At 40.8% G+C, this 21,020-nt stretch overlaps 1 protein-coding gene across 8 annotated transcripts in view; it reads right to left on the bottom strand.

The window, feature by feature from the left end:
- LIMCH1 (LIM and calponin homology domains 1) overlaps positions 1–21,020 on the bottom strand; it is a 179,512-nt gene that overhangs the window by 104,428 nt on the left and 54,064 nt on the right. For all 8 annotated transcript variants that reach the window (XM_054825049.1, XM_054825050.1, XM_054825053.1 and 5 more), the window contains exon 2: positions 9,014–9,084. In XM_054825049.1, the coding sequence (XP_054681024.1) occupies positions 9,014–9,084 (71 nt within the window). The remainder of the gene's footprint in view (positions 1–9,013; positions 9,085–21,020) is intronic.

Below are 21,020 nucleotides of genomic sequence, written 5' to 3'. Positions count from 1 at the left end.
GGGTTCAAGTATATTCATCCTTGTGAGGGCATTGAGGGCAGACACACTGCTTGCTCCTAATGTAAATGCCAGGCCCCAGTTTTGCCCCAAACTACCACCAGCTACAAGCCTAGGTTTTCATAAGCACAAATTTAGTTCAGGTTTTTGTACAGCTGTGTTTTACAAACACAGAAAATCCTTGAGTGGATATGCATCTTCTAAAGAACAAAGCAAAACCTTTGCTTTGTACCACTGCGTACCACATTCTACTATGCCAAGGTTGGTGAGCTACTGTATGAATGGTCAGAGAGTAGAAGTGTCAAAGTTGGCATAGAAGTGTTGTTTTTGTTGGGGTCTTTTTGTTTGTTTGGTATTTTTGTGGGTTTTGTTTTTAAGGTATTGGTACTATTTTTTGTACTCCTGCATCTAGGAAAACAGATGTCAATGGGACAAGTCCAACTAAGCAGTCCTGAGAGATAACAAAACAGGACGATTTAAAATCTGCCATTATTTTCTCCTTTTTCCTTCCCCTCCTGTAAGATACTGTTAATCTAAGGTCCGACACCACACAGTGAGGGAATAGTGGTTGAAACAAACCATAAAACAATGTCCTTCAGTACTGTTTTCAAAAGGAGAATGTAGGTACATTCCCCAAGCTTGACCTTTTTGGTAGCTGCGGTTTGGTGACCACAAGACATTTTAGAGATAAGTGGCAAAACAAGTTTAGGGAGGACTTTTTAAAACTTTAGCTTTCAGTCCAACTTGTTTCTCACAGAAATCATTCTGGAGTATTAACAGCTACTTATGCAAGAAGTTAAATGATATGGGGAGGAAAAAAAGAAACAACAGTAATATAAAGACTGTAATACTTCTCCTACTGAGGCTTTCTGGTACCTGATGTGACCACTGTTTCTCTAACATGACCAGAAGGAAGACATGATAATGAAATCTCAAAGAACTTTTTAACAGTAAAAGGAGCAAAGACATGACAAAGCCAAATACAGATAAAATATTTCTTAAAAGAATTCAAAGAAAATATGATGAAGGAAAAAACTCCAATGGTCCCACCAAACACCCAAAAAACAATAACCCAAAACAGGGTAAACCCAAGTCTTTTCAGGGTCCATCCACAAAACCCAAGTTTCTATACACACACCTGACATATTCTCCACACCCTTCATGGTGTCAGGTGGGATTTCTGCCCACCACCCCTGACATTTATGCACCTGTCCTGAGTCAGGACAATCCTCTGTTCTTCACTTCTCAAAGTCCTCCTGCCACTTTCAGTCCAACATCCACACACCCCTTCTCGCTTTCCCCTGTGCCAGGTGCTGACTTGGATTCTTCTGTAGTTAGTTGTTAGATGGAGCACAGTAAGACATTGCATAGAAGCTAAAACCTTAGAGCTGCCTTACCTTATGGAAACGACAGGGAACGATGGAAGTGGAAAGCTGCTCCATTCCCACTCTTATAGGGAGAAGCTAGGTCATTTCCTTCCCCCGACAAAAAAACAGCTCTGATAGGTATGGGGAGAATCAATTGCTCTATTCGGTGCTGTCCCCAAGGCCTGGCATTCCAGAAGATAAGGTATCTCCCCAGCAAGACAGACAAGCTGAAATCAGTACTAGCCACTGTGTGACTAACCTATGAGACCTTCCTGGGCTTGTTTATCACCAGTTAAGAATTTGAAAAAACTTCTGCCAGGAAGAGAAGGCGTTTCAGGCAACAGCTGATAAAAGATCTAATGAAAAGCACCAAGACAACTGCCCATGAAATTCTTGCAAGAAGGCGTCAGTTAAGAAAATATTCAGAGGATGGCTGCCAAAATCCAATCTCCAAGAAGACCTTGTTTTTAAGAGGAAATGGAAGAGAAGCACTTTCAAAGAATAAACGTCAGAAATGGAAAAAAAGAAAGGTTGAAGTGATGTGTGTTCACAGATCAGTCCAGGCTGGAGGGATAGGTATCCAACAGAGTTCTTTGCTCAAATAACAGATCATATTGCAAAAAAGAAAAGCTGACTAATGACCTGATCTTAAAGTAAAAGGGCATTTCATATTTGAGAGTTCAGGAAATTCTATCCAGGGTAAACCTTCACCAAGACATTGCTCTTTTTAAATTAAGTTTTACAGATTTACATTCTAACAAGCAGCCTTTCAGCACTTGATAATTATTAGCCCAGACAGCTTTGGTATCCACATATTTTAAACTCATGCTCTAGTGGCAGCTCCAAAATGCCCCCAAACAGTTGAAAAGGAGATGAAAACCACTATTAGTCTTAAAGATGAACAAATCACATTAAAACAGCAGACAATGAAAAGTCAAAATATTTTGTTGCAAAGGAAGTGGTAAAGAAGTTTCAAAATATAGAGATGTTCTTGAGGTCACAAAAATATTTTTGGGAAAACATTCTTGAGTGATTGCTAATGATGCCCCTGACATTATTTATTTAGGATCAGATGAACAAGGTGCTTTTTTAACAAGAAAGACAGAACTGCGTTTGTCCTATAAAGGGCTCACAGTCCAGTCTGATAAGTAAAAGGTGAATAAAGAACTATGCAACTGCGTAGGATTGAGAAAACAAGTATGCCAAACTCAGGATAGCATGAGTCTTGCTCTGCCAAAGACTAAAAATATGAACAAGATAGGGGCCTTGCAAAACAGCTCAATAGAGGCAACAGAGGAGATTGTGTAAATACCTTCACAAGCTATTTACACTGAACCTACCACCACAATGAATGTCACGAAGACTGTCCCATGCACCTATAGATTTAAAATTCACATGTAGTTTTACATTGAGTAGCAATGGCCATGGATAATTGCCCAAAGTATGTATCCAATATAATTTCTTAAATGTACCCTCTTGTAAAGCTGAAACCTCTCACAGGATTACCTTGCTTTGCACTTCAGCAACACTCCATTTGAATGGGTCAGTGTTCCACAGTCTCTTGCTCTGTCAATTACCGAGCTCCACTGAAAACACTCTACTATTTAGCCTGCTGAGATGCATTTTTTTTTTTAAACATAAATACAAAGACAGGCCATTCTGAGTGTACTCAAGCATGCCCCTCAATGGCTATTCTCTTCTCATGCACACAGTTGAGTATTATGGCTTACATTACCTTTGACCCCTCACCTAAACTGTACTAATAAATAGCTCTTCATTATAAGACGGCAATAAAACTTAAAGATTAAAAACTCTGGGTTCATATAAAACTGTTTCAAATGTCCTCACATGAACCTAAATCTTAATGCTTAATGAGCCTTGGGGCCCGTCTCTCTAAACTGGAGACATGCCAACTCCATGATGCTGATAGTGTTTTGGCTTTACAACGCAGAGCCTGAAAACCGCAGGAGAACACCAATCCCGTCTCACTTCAAGGCATGGGTCACATTCAAAACTTCAAGTTAGCCTATGAAACTCAAATACCTTCTTAGTTTCCAGGAATAAGAAATTCAAGCAAAAGCCTAATTAAGCCTAAGAGGCTGGGCATCCACTAACTTCTCCAGTGAGGCATCTGTCAAGACAAGAGTCTCTGCACTGTACACTACGCAGCCAAGTGCTGAACTGATGCCAGGCCTATACCACTGACAGACAAGTCAAATAATATATCTGCAAAATCCTACAATCTATAAAGACAACCGAGTATTTGTTTTTGCCTACTAGGTCTCCGTAACTGGCACAGCAATTTCACGTAAGTGACATTAACTTGCAAGAAGAACTTGATTTTTAAACAGCCAAACAACTGAAATGCCATCTATACAATGACGGCTGTTCTCCATACCTAACGGTACCGCTGACTCAGAAGACAGAGTTTTACTATTCCATAGCATTACACTGGCACTGATCTGGCACATATCCAGCCCTTGCTGAAAACAGCATTCACGTCAGCCCAAAGCTTGGTCAGATGCACTATAACCATGATGCAAGCCCAAAGAAACTCTGCTCTCTGAGAAAAGGCAGCTCATTCATTACCAATGACATGAAAAACACAAGCCAAGGAGATTTCTTATTTTTAGATGATAATTATTCTCATGACAGAGAAAATGATAAATTCCATTAAGTAATTCTTGATCACAATCACTTTCAGCTCACTCAGCTTTATAGCCACACTTCAGTTTTTCTTTAAATACTATTAAAATAATCTATGTGCATGACTACTTACTTTTTTTTTTTTATTTAGAAGGAAAACCTAAAAAACTTTCTTGTACTTTTTAGGATTCCTAGAACGCACATCTGAAGTGAACTGCCTTTCCTAAATAGTCCTACATGAGCAAAAGTGTAAAACTTTTTCCTTAATTAACTGTACATACCCAGTTTTACCAGGATTACTTAACAACAATTAAAACCTTTCTATTTGCTCCTTCAAAAAATAAGTAAAAAGTTACAGAGTCAAAGAATCCTGGTTTGAAACAATAAGCATAGTTTCTGCACATCTTACTAAGCTACATAACACCATGTGCTAATATACAAAATAGACATCTCTAAGTAACAAAGAAAAGTTTGGGAAAATGCTCATAAGTTGATATCCAGAATTGTATATGCAAGTGACATCCATCTTTAACCACATACAGTTTTCCTCTTTTGTATGTTTATGCCATGGCTTCTCAAGGTATGCAGTTAAATATACGTTAGAACTTTCATGCTTGAGAAAAATCAAAGCTTTATCATGCCTGCATTTACTCTATAAATTGATTTACACACATAAAATAGACAAGCGACTAAGCTGTTGTACATACAGAACCCAAGGTATTATACACAATCATGATGTTGTTGGACTCCACTGCAAAGTCAAATAACTTCTGCTGATACCTAAATCTGGATTCAGTTTGAGTTCGTTGTTTAAGCTCCTTTGCCCAGGATCCATGTCCCAGCTGTTGTTGTTACTCTCCTTTATGGCTTGGTCCTGTTCCTGACATTAGACTCTCATTACCACTAATACAGACTTTCAGGGTGACTGGACTCCTAGTACTGCTTGATTCCTGAGAAAGCTTGAGAGAAAATATGATCCAAATTGCATGTCAGAAATGCTTACAGATATATTGGATATTTATCACCCTTAGACAGTCACATCAAAGCAAGTAATTAACTTGGGTTTTCCAAGTTTCACATCCCTACAGAGACCCTTCTGACTGCTGAATGCCCAATGTGAAAGAAGGAATCCTGCAGTAGTAGAGCTGAGCAAGGGGATGGCAAAAAGAATGGAAGGGAACTGCTCACCTTAAAAACACACTTGCAAGAATATTAATGCAGTAATAATTGGGCAAGGTTGCAAGAAGATGTACGCATCTTTGTTTTCATGTAGTAATTATTAAATTTATTAATAGCACTTGTTGCATGGTTAGAAATAAAAGCAACTTCCTTATCTGCTGTTTCAGAAAAGCAACAAAACTACCCAGATACAAAATACACTTTTTCTTTTGCAATCAACCTTCATTCAAATATCTGAATCTGTAGAATAGGAACACCAAAGATTGCAACAACCAGATGTAATTTATTCCTGATTAATCCTCTAGCTTCTTATGATATCTGGGTCAAACCAAAATGTTAAAGCTATGTAACAAGAAAAAAAAAAAGAAAAAAAAAAAAAGAACATGCACTGGAGTGAAAATTGGGAATTTCTAGTGATATTTCCTGCTACTGGTGTTGTATTCTTGCCTCACATAGCATTCCACCATGTCCCCAGGACGGCACATTTGTCCACCCATGCAGCGGTGTAGCCAGGAAACTCCTCAGTCTTTGCATATGAGAATTTAATACACAAAGCAAGAACAGAGCAAGAATTGCCTCCACCTAGCTATGATGTCCCTTGCTGAAATCACCATCTGCACTGACGTCAGACAGCTATGCTAAAAAGCCATGAACTCATTTCTGACAAACAGAAGTCAGTCACTGGCTTCTCAGTGCAGCTGGCTGAACTATTGGAGCCGGCACTGTCAGGGCAACTGCACAAGTGGGCTTTCAAATATCCAGAAAGAAGGAAGGGCTTGTGTTAGTCTCATCTGTCAGCTTGCCGCTTCATGGCATCCTGCATTGTTTAAATCTGCTCCTCATGCCCCCAAGTTGAGGGCGGCAAGCTATAAAAGTGTCATAACGAGGCCAGATCGAGTCACCAGCCGCAGCGCAAGCACTCCCGGGGCAGGCACAAGGCTTGTGGGTGCCTGTGGCTAGCACGCAAGCGCAGGGCTGCTCTGCGAGTCAAGCTGCTGGTCCGTGGCACTTCCCTCCCAACAGTCCAAGCTTTTGGCATCGCACAGTTGTATCAGTTTTCATTTATTAAAATATGTGGATAGTTGCTAGACGTGAATGAATCATTTATAACCAGTGTAGTGATATCTGCCTCAGTTTGCAGGCTGTGTAGGCCACAGGCATCAGGATCGACTGGAGGGAGGCTTGGCACTACTGTGCCTAAAGTTCCAACAATCCTGCTCTAGACGTAGACAAAGATTTCCTCTGGGCCATTTTGCACATGTTTGGGGAATGGACTCTGTCATGGTGGCTAACCCCATCCTCTCTCTTCTGCGAAATGCCTGCAAAGTCAGAGGGTAGCTTGAGACATGATTGGGAGACTCGGGGCATACTGGCTGTGTCCCCATTCCTGACATCAGTTTCCAGTCCTCTAGCTGCTGGGATCCCTCAGGACCCGAGTTCACTTTCAGTCCTCATCGCACAATGGAACAGGCAGGAAAAAGACTGAAACAGCCATGTGGAAGTAACTACCACTCACATGGACATCACCCACACAAGTGTCTGTCTATGAGTTGCCAGTTAATGACACTGTGGAGATAAACTGAGGCAAGTTCAGCTTCTCCCTAAAATGTCTACAAATCAGATAAACCAGATCAAAGTCTATGAATCCTTCCATCTTCAGAAACCTAAGACAGCTATAATTTCTTTCTTGCTTTTGGTAGCTTATCAGAGACTTTGAGATCAGTTTGTCATCTACTTGTTGAGGTCAGCCATGATGAAAGCACAACAGACTGGAAAGAGCTTGAGAGCAAGCTTAAATACTGCTAATTTTTGATCACGAGGTACCCAGATAGGTCTCTGATAAACCAGAAAACTTCTGTCTACAGAGACAATATTGCCTGTGGCAGCTTCACTAGCACTTATTCACTGAGCAAGAGACAAAAAAATTAACTACCAGTGCTTCACCTGCCAAAGCCTGTACTTTTTGAAGATACTTAAGAGCTCACAGTGTTACACCCCAAATTTCTGTTGAGCTCGTTAGCTTAGAGTGGACTAGGAACCAGCGAGGAGCACGCTTTTATTGTTGGCCTCATAATTTGTTCATCATCAGAAAGACAAACTTGAAGGCCAAATTTGTAGCTCTCTGGTTAATGCTCTGTAGACTATAGAGTTTTATGCACTAGCCACAGCTGCCAGGAGCAGGATGCAATTCAAACATCACGACCTCTCAGATTTGAGGTTGAGGAAACAGATCTTTTCAGATTGTTTATCACCTGTGGATCAGTGCAAACCAAAGACAAGCCATTTGCCCAACATCACAGAGCGATTTAGTAGTATAACCATGTGGTGTCCCTTGACCTGCTTATTACTGGAGCTGACAGCCTCTTAAGAAATACATATTTATGCATTTCACTAGCCAAACATTAGTTAGCTAAGCTGTACACCTTAAAGATTTACAGCATTTAAACCAGACTACCTCTGCTTACTTGCAGATAAGATTACAATCTAATCTCAAAACACACATCCCTTATTTTTCATGCAACACAATTCAACCTTAACATTTAAAGAGCACTGTGAAATGATTCAGCACACAGTACTTCCCTTGAACACACAGAGGAGAGAGATCTTGTGCAAGAGGCAACCCTTAAATACAAAGAGGTAAACTACATGCTCCTTCCGAGTTACACAACTTTTGATCAACAATAACAACTACTTCCCTCCTCCCAAAGCCACTCCTCGGCAAAGACATGCAACTACAATCAAACCAGATCATATCATTTCCTTTATGTTTTTTTTTCCCCTTTCACAGCTAAAGTTCAAGCTGTCTGATTAATGACAGCAGTGAGATATATAACAGTATTTACATGGGTAGGTTTCAAAGCTATCGTAAGCTACCTAGAGCTGAGTTACAGGATATTAGCTCAAATCTACTGCTGAAAACAGTTTCCAAGTTCCAGTGTCTTTCATAGTATAAAACCCAACCAATAGCCGCAATGGTCCAGCTAAACATCTCAGGAGATCCATTTATAAATTTCAATACGCATTCAGTTCTGCACAAGCTTCATCCTTCTGGTGTGCAAAGACAGCTTTTACCAACTTCAGTGACAGCCTGCATGCCCAGGGAAAGAAATCGGTCCATACAGGTGATTCAGATCCCAAACTCCTGACATTCTGCATAGGATTTTCTAAGAACTACGAGCATTAGGGCACTCTTCCAAATTGCTCTTAAAAGGTACCAGCTTTGGCATTTAAGCCCACAACAAGCTTTTGGAAGACTCTGCCTAAAAACTAGCTAATAAAACCAGAGAGAAACGTCCAAAAGTTAACTTGTATCTCTTGTCCAAAAATTACAAAACACATCTTTCAAATACACCTTTAGGTAAAAGTTAGAGGATGCTTAACCTTTCCAGAAACTATAAAAGCAGCTGAGCATTGATGGTATTCAGATGGCTAACTCTTGACAGTGCTTGGACCTGGAGTTGGTCCAAAACACCTCGCTGCAGAGATGTCCGCAGGCAGGTGTGGAACACCGTTTGCCAATCTGTGGTTAACATCTTTAAATAAAAGCAAAGCAAAAAGCAAACATCATTTTTTACTTTACATAACTCAGCTAAGGAGCTGGGGTGGAGTGAGGGAAGCACTTTGCAAAACCTGTTTTCTTTAAGCCACATTTCAATCCTCACCATAACAATAGCTTTGGCACTGAAATGAAGTTGCAGTGAAACACCAGCGTGCACAATGTCAAAACTTGCAAAAGGAAACCAACAATTGGGCATACTAGCTAAGGTTCATTTCAGCTTTAGTCAAGGTTGTATCCAAGGCTTAAAACTATAAGTGTTACTTACTCACACAGAAGAATGCCGTTTTCTAATCCAGAACGAAAATCTTTCTCACCAAAACTTCTGCCCGTCACTTGCTGCAAAAGAGGAGGAGGAAACAGAAGAGTGACATGTATTAGAAGGCGTAGTTTATAAGAGCAATGCATAACATTCAGTTAAAGCATCTGCTGCATAGGAAACATCTGAGCTTTACAGGCCTTGCCAAAGGACTAAGTCGTGTCCATCAACCAGCTTCCTCCTTCCCATTTTATCAATCTATTTAACACATAGAACAAAGTATTTGCTCTGGCCAGTGCAATCACAGATTATAACAGAGCTGTTTTCTAGAAGTAAAAAAAAAAATCTACAACTCCAAACCTACAATGTAATCTTCAGATATTTTAAAAATTTTATTTTATAGTATTTTGAATTTTAGAACTATTTTATTTAGACAAATTATGTATTTTTACTTCTTTTTTCACACCATGTTAAAAATCTTGTACCGGGTTTGAACTTATGGCCTTTAACATATCACCTTTATAGAATAAGCAATGGGAATTGGAAGCACTCGCACGAGTTACAGCCCTTCAGACACACACCACAATACTCCTGGTCATATTCAATGATATTTCACATCATGAAGTCAGCTGTGAGCATGAATAAAAACTCAGTGGAAGCTGAGGTTTAAGCACCTCCTCACAGCCTGCAGCCTGTCAGGGATGCTTGGACCAGGAGGTACATTCTGCATTATGAGCTCTTAAGCCAGACGGTGCTGCTTAGGTATGGACCATCTAGGAACCGTCTAGGAATCCCAATCTCGCCTGAGGGTGCCAGATGCTACAAGCACGACTGAACCCCTCTTTATGACTCACTACCATGTTGACAATGGCTTGCCATTCATCCTCAAATCATTCTCAACAGATGACGTGTTCAGTTAAAAGAATACTTTTTATTACCAACAGCAAATATATAAAAATAGTTGCTATGTTTAGAAAGCACTGAACAGAAACAAAACAAAGTAAAAAAAGCCTGCCTAGTTTTTAATTGTCCTCCAGGAGGTCTTCTCCTCACCCAGCCAAAACATTTACCGGATGCTTATAGAGTTCTCATGGCTCGCATCCAATCTTTCAGCAAGACCCTTGCTCTGGGCGTTGCTTCCACCACAGAGAACAGTGACTTGGGGACACATCTGTCCTTACGTCCCCATTTTCTCCTTACTGTTCCATTCAGATACAAGACCCTTCCCCTCCCAGTTTCCTGTCATAAAGACAGCAATTTATAAAAACTGACAAGTTTGGCACTTTCCCACGGGATTAGTGAATGTACCAGCTTCACAAATGCACAGTCTTAGACAGAGAACAACACTTTTTTGGAATTGAAGTGCAAATGTGAAGCCTAAAACCTAATCCCTCAATTATAAACATATTGTTTTTTTCAATGTGAAGGAACTTCTCCCAGCAAACTGGTATGACAGTGTGCAAACTTTAACCCCCCACACTCTGAAAAGACATCAGTTGACAATCATGTTTTATTCAAATGCATAAAGTAGAACAAGGCACGATGTTGCCCTCATACCTCAGAAGAAACCAGATGCAATTTGCCAGCAGTAAATAATTTAAATAAAATAATTTAAACTATCTTTAATCATAGTAAATCATCTCTAATCTTGATCTGCTAGGACAGAGGGAAATCATGACAATAAAACCATTAGCATTTGGGATGAATGATAGATGGAGCATATCAAAACTGACTTTTATTTCATCCACAGAATAAAGTGCAGTATAGAAAGGAGTAGGAAGAGCTATTTCATAACAGCCTGACTCGTAGTGGTTTTTTCGTCTATGCGGGGGGGAAAAAAAAAAAAGATAGTCATCTTATTTCACTCCTCAACATCAAATGTTCCAGCTATGAAAGTCAATCTTTTTATGTGTTTGTTGAACACCATCATTCATCAGGGAGCAGTACTGAAATTGTTAACACAATCCAGGTAAGAATCCACCTGCCAAAAGCCATCACCTGCGTATCGCTGTCATTACTGATGATGTAGGAAGGTTTCATACATAATTTCTGGCTGCCCGAATAAAATCATGAAATGCAAATGCACAGCTGGAACAACAATTCATCCAGCGAGAGGTACAAGAAGAACTGACAGCAGGTGAGGAAAGACAGGAAGGTCCAGGAACAGTGCATGTCTGTTTGAAAAGGAACTGGAAGTAAATGAGGCATGGAAAGGTTTATGCTTATTCTAGATGATCCAGCTGCAGAGTGAAAACATTAATCAGCTACAAGGCTCCTGATTTAGCTAATTAAAATATAAGAACAGTTCAACAGAGAAAGGCTAGAAACTAAAAATGAGCGTGAAGATGACATTATAAATGACAAAGATAAACCCAACAGGGGACTGAGAGGAGCAAGAACCTGGGTCCACCTTTTCCAGAGGAAGCAAGAGCTCAGTTTCTTGGCCTGTGCAGACACGTACGCGTGTGTGTGCACATACATACATGCCGTTCTCTGCGGGAGGCCACTTCAGGCCATACCCTCAAGAACAACTACAGCAGGCCAGCCTCGTGCACGTTGCCAAGATAACCTCTGCTTAGCACACAGAGCGGGACGAGCGAGGATTTAAAGTGACTTCGAGCAAAAGGATTGGCACTTTCATATTTGCTAACAGTCACACATAGCGAAGTGCATACTAAAGTTTTCCCAAACCTGTGTAAAAAGGAAAGCACATGCATTAGCCACAGTATCACAAAACGGTTGCATGCATCACAGGTCATGTTATTAATCTAAGTACTAGTCTGTTCCTACTAGCTTTTCTTCTTCCATCTCTGGAAAAAAGCCTCCAGTTTGACTGCTTGATGAAACGCTGAAAACACTGACGTACAAGGACTAGAGGGTAGCATTTACAACGCTTCTATGGAGCTTTACTGGAGAAAATTAAATTGTACATCTGCAGCCAGGTGCAGAAAACTGGAAAATGAGGGAAAAGATCTTTAGCCCATCTTTAGCTTTAATCTACAGAGAACCAGTGTTCAGAACTGAACCTGTAGAAAAACAGTCACAGACAAATGCAAGGTAGTCTGTATCCTGGACTGCTGCCTTTAAGAAAGAAAAAGAACCAACAAGATGACAGAACATCGAGAATTAGCCTTTCTTCGCAAGGCCCTCTCTAGACCACCACATCTTACACGCTTTCAAGACACAACTCCACCTGCTACCTAGCATCGCCCCCACGTCACCAGTAGAGACCGGCACACTTGGGCAGCACAGGAGGGAGCAGGATACATGGGAGTTCCCCATTCACTTCTGCAATGCCAGCACACTGTAATTTTCTGCAGTGCAGGGGTACAAAAGTTAGAACGAAGCACCTTAAAGGAAAAAAAAAAATTACTAAAAAAGTCTACCACTTCTTTAATAAGTTCTATAAAGCTGAGAGGAAAAGAGCTGCCTTTCCATATCATACTGTAAATTAAAAATAGAGAACAGAAGCGAAACACAATATAATTTATTTTTGTGCCTCATTTATGTGAGGAGGCGTTGTTTTTATTCATCATCTGGATGATATTTTCTTCTCTGTAAAAAGCTGCAAGCGTCTTCAACCGGGGCAATTATTTGACTGCCGGACGCATTTATCAGTTTCACTGCCACTTAACAACCCAGAAAAGGAACCTAAAATGAATAATAAAATTTTTCCAAAAGGAATATTAGGAGACTAAACCACAGCACACTGACTCTCTATCACAAGCTTATGGCAACAACTTTAATATGCATTTACACATAGTAACACTTCTTATATACAGTATTGTTGCTGATTAACTCCTTTGTTCTTTGCAGTTACGCATGCCACTAAATTTATGTCATCAACGATGGCTGTCATCCAGCCACTAACCAGTGCCATATTACACAATTCTATTTTCACTAAGCTTCAGTTCACATTGTTTTCCTTGCGTTTTGTATTGCTGCTGGTGCTTCCTGAGATGGAGCTTGCAAAGCCTCTGGTGTCAAAACAGCTTAAGGGCATGAAAAAGAAAAGGTGACAAATTAGTGAGCAGATGCTGGCCTCAGGTGAAATTTATCTCGGCCAACAAGATATAAGTAGTTGAATAAACACTAAGTCATCAGGGACGACACTTTGAAAATAGTTAGCTTCATTTTCTGTGTACACATCTGAAAATAGCACGTAAAGCAGTGAACAAAAATACAGACAGGAGAGGTCTTTGTATTCATTATGCCTTTTGGAGAGCTTGTGAAGCATGACAGCAAGGAAAGAAAGATTTTCAAAAAGTTTGGTAGGCTGTTCATTTCTTTCTATATGGGTACACTGCATTTCAGTCTTGTACAACCACTGTTTTCCCCTATATAATTTTTTACTTAAGTGAAAAAAGCCCACCCTGCTACTTAAGCAGAAAAACACACCGCTTTTACTTCAGAGAGATGTGAAAGTAAGGCCTAAACTGTAATAATCACAGGTATGTAAACAGAAAGTATTAGATCATTGGCAGGGAACACAAACCACCAAAAGACGCATGACAGTTTTCAGGGCATCAGGATTTGGTGCCTCCAGAGTAATGAATTCCTAATTCCCCATATCTGACATATCATTTGAGCTAGTAACATGAATATGCAAGTTAAATTCCTTTTTCATGTAGCATGGACAAGAGATTTCTGAACTAAACAGCACTGACAAATTTAAAGCCAGCTTCACATTTGCAGACCAGAAGTGTACCACATTGCTATGGCAGAACCATGGGACTTGGAGACCTTTCACCGACTCCTGGTCCTGCCATGTCCTCCACATGCAATGCTCTGCTCTGTCTGCAAAAGTGGACCCGGTGTATCATCTAGGCATGAGTTCCCTCTCTCTTACTCCACAGCAGAGGGATTTAAATTGTTAAAATCATAGCAATATAAACCAGTCTTGAATTACAAATATTAGGAAGCTGGTTGATTTAGTACAAACTTGAAGACTGCATGAACGGAGCTTCCCAAGAGAAACAAGCACTGGTCTAGGTGTACCTATCTTCCAGGAAAGCTGAATGATGACAAGCACTCTGCACAAAGCTTTCCAAGGCATTACAGTAGTGAGGTAATTTACTACTAAAATCAATAAAAGGGTGAATAACTTAAATATCTTTAGTGTATATTTCTACTCTCAAGGACAAAACCAGCATGAGCTCAGAATGACTAATATAGCCAGCGACGAACCACCTGAAATTATGTAGTATGGCACTTGAAAATTTAAAGAATGCACGGGAGGAAGCAGGGAGATTTCACACTTGGGTAGCAAGATTAATCTGCAAAGAAAGCACTTAACATTATTTATTTTTAGATCTTCCGCTTTCTAGTCACTTAAGTTTAACTGCAATTTGCAAAGTTAACTAGCTATGTCGAAGTCCCCTTTGTCCTTTTCCTCTGACTATTCACCCTCGTACTATTCTTTAAAGAGCCAGGGAGATGACTTGCTCTTTTTCACACTTGATAGGAACTCATCTTTTTTCTAGCAACAACAGAATAAAATAGAGGATAGCATATTCTCCTCCATTTGCTTTAATTTTCCATCTGTCACACTCTCAGTTGGTTAGCTGACAGTTTGGTGTCAACACATAGCATGGGAGAACCATACCCACTGACACAAACATACTCCCAACGCCTTTGGTGGACCCAATTTTAAGTCCTCACCAAATGAATTATTTCTTTGCTGTAGGATGCCGGTGAGTGCCTTTTCTTTTCCATGAAGGGAGCGACAACTAAAAAAACCACAACAGCTGATTCTTTCCAACTCCTTGCATAGTTTAGTCAGGAAATGAGACTATGAATGGACACATGCATTTATATTTAATGTGTAGACTAAAAGAACAAGTTCAGTCAGTACTCCATTTAGGAAACATGAAAAAAGAAACACAGAAGAGCAAACCAAATGCACTAGATACAGACTTCCACCCCAGGCCTCCGTCATCCCTGTTCTTCCTATTAAACAAGAATTTGCCAAGAGGAAGACAACAGAGCTCCATTTACAAGACAAACCACAAGCCAACTCTGAACTGCTACAGAGCAGCACTGCTCTGTTGACTCAGGCCTTGAGTTTAGCAAGTCTTTGACAACGCCCCCTCAGCACTTTCGTATACACCAACAGAGAGAAGAGCTCAGCCTCTGAGCATCTGCACTACATTTCTGCCTGCTGAAAGGGCAAGACACGATGAGAGAAGACAACTACAAGCAAACGAGGCTTATTGCTGCTGATAAAGCACTGGCATTGCTATATTCCTCCTTTTCCCATCAACATACCACCGCCATCAGCAGCTATTACCTATCTAAGGCTTTAAAACTAAGTCTGGGAAGGTTTTGTCCTTACTAATCCTGCTCGTCACCAGAGCTTTCCACACTGAAATTCTGCATTGCTAACAGTAGTATTATACACGCAGGGTTGCCATACGTTGTTTGGATTTATGATCTCGCGGAGCCGTGCACATTTCTGCCAGGACATCTGGTAGTATAATCCCACTTGGCTGGCAAGCTGCTAAGGAGTGTTAAAGTTTCATGATAGAGTAAGATCAGCCTTCTTTTTCATCTCCCCTCCCTAATGCTGTTTGTATACATTCCCAGGTGCATTGCCAAATGTTGCAGCCTTCCCTTTGGGGTGGGGTGGGGCAGAAAACATTTCATTCAAGGTTGAGTATTTTGGAGAAAAGAGCAAAGAGCAGCAAGAGAGACTTAAAAGCAACTTCCATCAGCCTTTTCTCCTGGCTGCAGCTCAAGTCCTGAAAGCCTCACCTAGCAGCAGGTCATCTGTTACATCACATTTGTATTTGACAGTCAGTAAATTGCTATTGCATCGTTGTTTTATGGGTAACCAACTACTTATCTGTACTTCAAGCAGTATTATCAAAATTAGATACCAGATGACAGACATGACAGAACACCCTAAGATACCTGGTCTTGATCAGTGGTTCAATTTAGGGTTCTTTTTATTGCTAAAACAGAGAAAAAAAGAAGAAAAGAAAAAATAAGGTCTCTATGAGGAAAACTCATTTCCTGTACTGTGGGATCCATCATGTCTTTGTTAGTTGTAATGCGACTTAAAGAAGGGCGAGTTATAGGCTCCTGCCATAGATTTACCAATCAAGTATTCATCCTTCTTGACTGCGGAGAAGGAGGAATGAAGCGTTATTTCAGGAGAATAACTTGGATTTGATGGGAGCTACATCTTACCATAATGATACATTCTTTAGTTCTGTACTCTTTTCCGTAAAAACAAGACCCCATGCAGGCAGTCAGAGGAGCAGAGATCAGGGTTAGCATGTACGATGTGGAGCCAACAAGTACAACACACCAGAAGACAAGAGGGCAGAACACACCTCCTTGATCCGAGGCCCTCGTTTAATCTAGTCCTGGCTGTCTGGAGAGCCTGGCCCCACTCCTCTACACCGTCTCAGGAAAGCTCCCTGTTCAGCTACCCCTTCTACTACTGCACAACATATCCTACCCAGTTCAGGGTGAACCAGTACTTAATGGTAGTTCCTGCACCTTTGAAGGGAAGAGGAGCAGATGACTAATAATTACTAGCTATCATGAACAACTTTTCCCAAGGTCTTATTTTCTTACCCACCCAGGCTAAACAAGCAGTCTGCTCATTGAAAAATGAAAGGCTGATTAAAGTTATTATGAGTTTTCCAACTTCTGTAGTGTGATTCCCTGGGGCTTGCCGTGGATAGACAGGCATCTGCACTACCTTGTATTGTCCCTCTTAGTTGCATTCAGGAAAAAAAGTGTGTACAATAGGGAACTACTCTCAAAAGCAGTAACTCTTGATTTAGCCCTTATTATTTCCCTGATGTGATCCTTCTTGAAGCTGGAATCAGTGCTGATGAAGAAAGAGATAACTCAAGCTCTGGCTACTGAACTCAGAGTAGCTGTCAGACCAATACATGTCAGCCTCACATTTTATTACCAAGCCAAAGTTTTTTTAGCAAAGGCCAGGAGAAATTTTTTCCTTTGCCTCAGGTTGATTACACTAGCAACTATCCAGCAAAACAGGAAACTGGGTTTCTGGCCATCACTAAAAGAGTGAAGAATTAGAATAGACATTGTTTTATCCTTTAACTCCTCTTTCTAGCTGCAGTATCCCACGGTCTTGAAAAACTGCTCCTCCAAAGTATATGCTACATTGCATCATCTACATGTTGAAACTGAAGCATCTGCTAATAAACCCCTCTATTTTCTCTCCTCCAGCTTTAGAAAGCTTAGACAGTCCTGAATCAGAAGTGTTTAAAGCTCTGTCAACTAATTACAGCTGCAGAGGCAGAGCAAAACACAGGCAGCAGACTCCTCATTGAGCCCAACGTCTTGTCTCACCCTAAAAGCAATGAAGAGATCAACAGCTCTGTAGGAGATGATGGGATCGCTGCAGTATCTAGATTTGTTAATCCCCACTTCACACTGCTCTAACCTATTTTACATTATCGCCACATCTGTGTTTTACAAGACCACTGCGCTACTTCTTGGACGAGCAAATTTTTGACACCATCACATTACTTTTTGCCAGGAATGTGCATCGTGGCAGATGGCTTTAAAACTGCACACATTTAAAGCTGGACTGAGACAGGAATACAGACATACAAGAAGCTCCAAGTTAGAGAGGCCCAACACTAGAAGCACTTCAACTTGTCATTAACCACTATCAGAGAGACTACCAGAGCTCAGTAATTACTGAGTTTTTGCAACAATAAATGTCTGCTAGGAGGCACCAGCTTCTCTTTTTGGAGAAATTAGGTGTTCACTTGAGCAAACCATTACTGAATTTAACCAACCATTTAAAGATGACACTTAATGTCTTTAGGTCTCAGTGGCGCCTCTGAAGTGCCGATGATGAGCATCGCTAGGCACCATTCTACCTTGAAGCTTTTAAATTTAATGTCATCAAGTCATTTCAAGACAAGTCCATATGTAAAGTGTCCCATTTACAGTCTGTACAATTTAAATATATATATGTGTGTGTATATATATAAAGTATAGCTCAGCAAGGCATTTTAAGCCCTGGTTCTCCAGACAATAAGCCTGGAAGCCCAGAGTAAAGCAAGCAGGAAACTGTCTATGGGGAATAAGTCACTTCATACAGATACTGCTGAAAAGCATAGTTCTATCTACTTTCAATATAACTCTGCAAAACTTTACTCCTTTCAAATAAAAGGGAAAGAGGAAAAAAACCCAACACTTCTGACAGCAATATCTGAGCTCCTTGGATGTTCCCTCCAAACTCTGGATTGTCACTTGGCACATTCTCTAGCAGGAACAGAGCTGCATGCCACAGCTTTGCAGTCACTTGCAAACAAACCGCAGAACTACCAGCTTCTGAACAGGAAAAAAAATAGTGCATTTCAAAAATCATGGAATGAAGAAAAATGATCCACTTTCCTACAGAAAGAAGGCTAACCTTAATTTGGTCATACACTTCGAGGTCTTCATTAATAACTGTTTGGAAGTAGATCTATTTTGTTCCTGCCTCTATAGAGACAGAGTTAAGGAAAAACATTCACACTCTGAATGCTTTTCCAGCTAAGCCAGTTTTTAAACACCATTTGGCCACCAAGCAAGGGTGGAGTTATATTCATAGTGCTGTCAGGGAGCAGCAAGGGCCATCTGCTCCCTAAGGGCAGGCGAGCCAGGAGCCAAGGGTGGCCCCAGCACAGGCTGTGTTCTCACTGATGGGGGACAGTCGCACACAGCGTGAACTCACAGGTAAAGCCAGGTGTTGGTAACCGGGTCCGTCCAGGGCATCAGACATGGAAAGCGATGAACTGGGCCCAGGGTCTGTCCAGGTAATCTCGTTAGGAACAAAAGGAGATGGGGCCAGAGACGGGACTGGAAGCAAGGCTACAATTTGGGTCCAAAGTTCATCCAGGAGCCTGGACCAAAGACAAGGAATGGACACAACCTACAGCATATGTACAAGGGGTCCATCCAGGAGACAAGGCACCTACAACATTATGCAGCACACCAGCAGTGACGACTCCGGCAGCACCAGCTCCGAAGCCATGACAAACCTGACCGAGGAGCAAGAAACAGAACAAGCAACCAGAAGGCTTGTACTGCAAATGCCATCTCTGCCGCCAGATACTGCAGACCTTCAGATACCAACAGAAATGATAATACCCCTGCAATCCACAGCAATTACTGGTTCTCAGAGACACTCTGATTTACTTTATTCATCTTATGGCAATGGAAAAAACCCTTTGTTCTCCCCTCACATCTTGCATGAGAACTGGAGAAGATGACACATCCACAAAGAGAATGCTGCCATAATGGAAGAAATAAAAAGAAATAGGAAGGTATGGTGAAATAGAGCAACCATTTATCTCCAAATTATGATGACATTACAAGCAGAATAGAAAGCCTACTGCAGCCTCTACTAGAATAAACTGGTTTTCTGTTCTCCTCCACTCTGCTCCATACTTCGAGTGTCCCAAGCTCTGAAGGAGAGGCAATAGCCCTGCAGAAGGAAATGATGGTTGCCATCACTGCTCCAGACCAGAGAAACACTTAAGAATAGCTAGAACTAACTGATGTTTTAGAGCAATTGGACATGATATAGTGGTAGATTTGAATGCCTGTACATTGAAAAGAAGAAAACCTTCTGTAAGATTTCAAATCACAGCATACTCTTGAAAAGGCACTTCTAAGAGCAGCCATCACCTTAGGTATAACTAAGAAAAAGAATCTCCTATTTTTTTTTCCCCCTTCTGCAATATTTACTTCTCTCCCCTCCTCCTCCCAACCTCCCAAAATGACATTTTGCCTCAACTGAAGAATGTTTAGACCTATCTTTCAGCAGATTGCTCCCACAAGAGCTAGCGATCTTGCGGTGCATAATGAGTACTAGAGTTGAATGCCGTTTTTCATTCATCCTGTTTAGCTGGAATAGGGCAATTACATATAGGTACAGATAGAGGTTTCTACTAAATGGAATTCATAAATCAGTATTGTCGTCCCTTGAAATGATAAACATGCCACTTACAGATCCAGAGCATCAAATCAAGCCCTGTTTACAAAGTTGTCCCTGAGACAAAAAACCAGCAATGTTACGCAGGGTCGGTTGTTGCTATTTTCTCCCCTGCTGCTGCAGATACAGGGAGTCTTTGTTTGAAGGACATTGAGAACAGAGCGAGAAAGGGAGGAGGATTGATGATGCTTACAACAATAACAAACACTGCTCTTTTCTATTGCTAGAGCACCTGCTGCCTCCATCAGTTCAGGCTCATCCATTATGCAGCACGCCAGCAGCGATGGGTCCAGAAGCACCACCAGCTCTGAAGCCACGGCAGACCTGACCAAGGAGCAAGGCACAGAACAAGCAACCTCTCGTTATCAAATCGATGAGCTGCACTAGCACTCATTCTCTTCCTGTTTATTGCTGGGTGAAACAAATACTAGGAACAATTAGATTAAGCATTTGGTTCAGATACAGACAGAGGGATAAAAGAAATTCGCCTTCAACACAATTTGTCAGTTTAGCCTTGTAGTAAATAAATTCCTGAAGAGAGAAGAAAACCTGACAACTATTTTAATTGCTGTTACTTTTATTTTTACTGTTAGTGGAAACCATGTAAGGTCTAAAATGGATTGAAAGGAATGTAATTATTTCACTGTAATGCTTTACTAGTGGAAAAGGAGCCTATTAAAAACATGCTTAACATTTCCAATCTAAACAATAAGAACTGCAAGTTTCAAAACATTTGCTACATTTCTACAATTCCAAGAAATCTTTGGAGTTGGCCACTTCCCTGGCAGAATCAGACCTGTCCCATGAACATTTTCATGCTTCCCTCACGTTACCAATGCGGAGTAGCTCACTCATGCCAACAGGGAAACTCAAACACAGGACTTAACATCAAAAAGTATATTTAAATACTATCAGCGTTGGATTGCAAAGCACTATTCAGAATTAGTTGATTAATTCACAACTTTCAGCTGTCAAAATGACAGCAAAAAGCATGATTGATTGAAGTTCTTTATCAGCACATGAGTTTTCCATGATGTG

The sequence above is a fragment of the Grus americana genome, chromosome 4, assembly GCF_028858705.1.
Source record: "Grus americana isolate bGruAme1 chromosome 4, bGruAme1.mat, whole genome shotgun sequence".
NCBI classification, from domain to species: domain Eukaryota; kingdom Metazoa; phylum Chordata; class Aves; order Gruiformes; family Gruidae; genus Grus; species Grus americana.
Note: the sequence above shows the minus strand (reverse complement) of the source record. Positions and strands in the feature narration are given on the sequence as shown.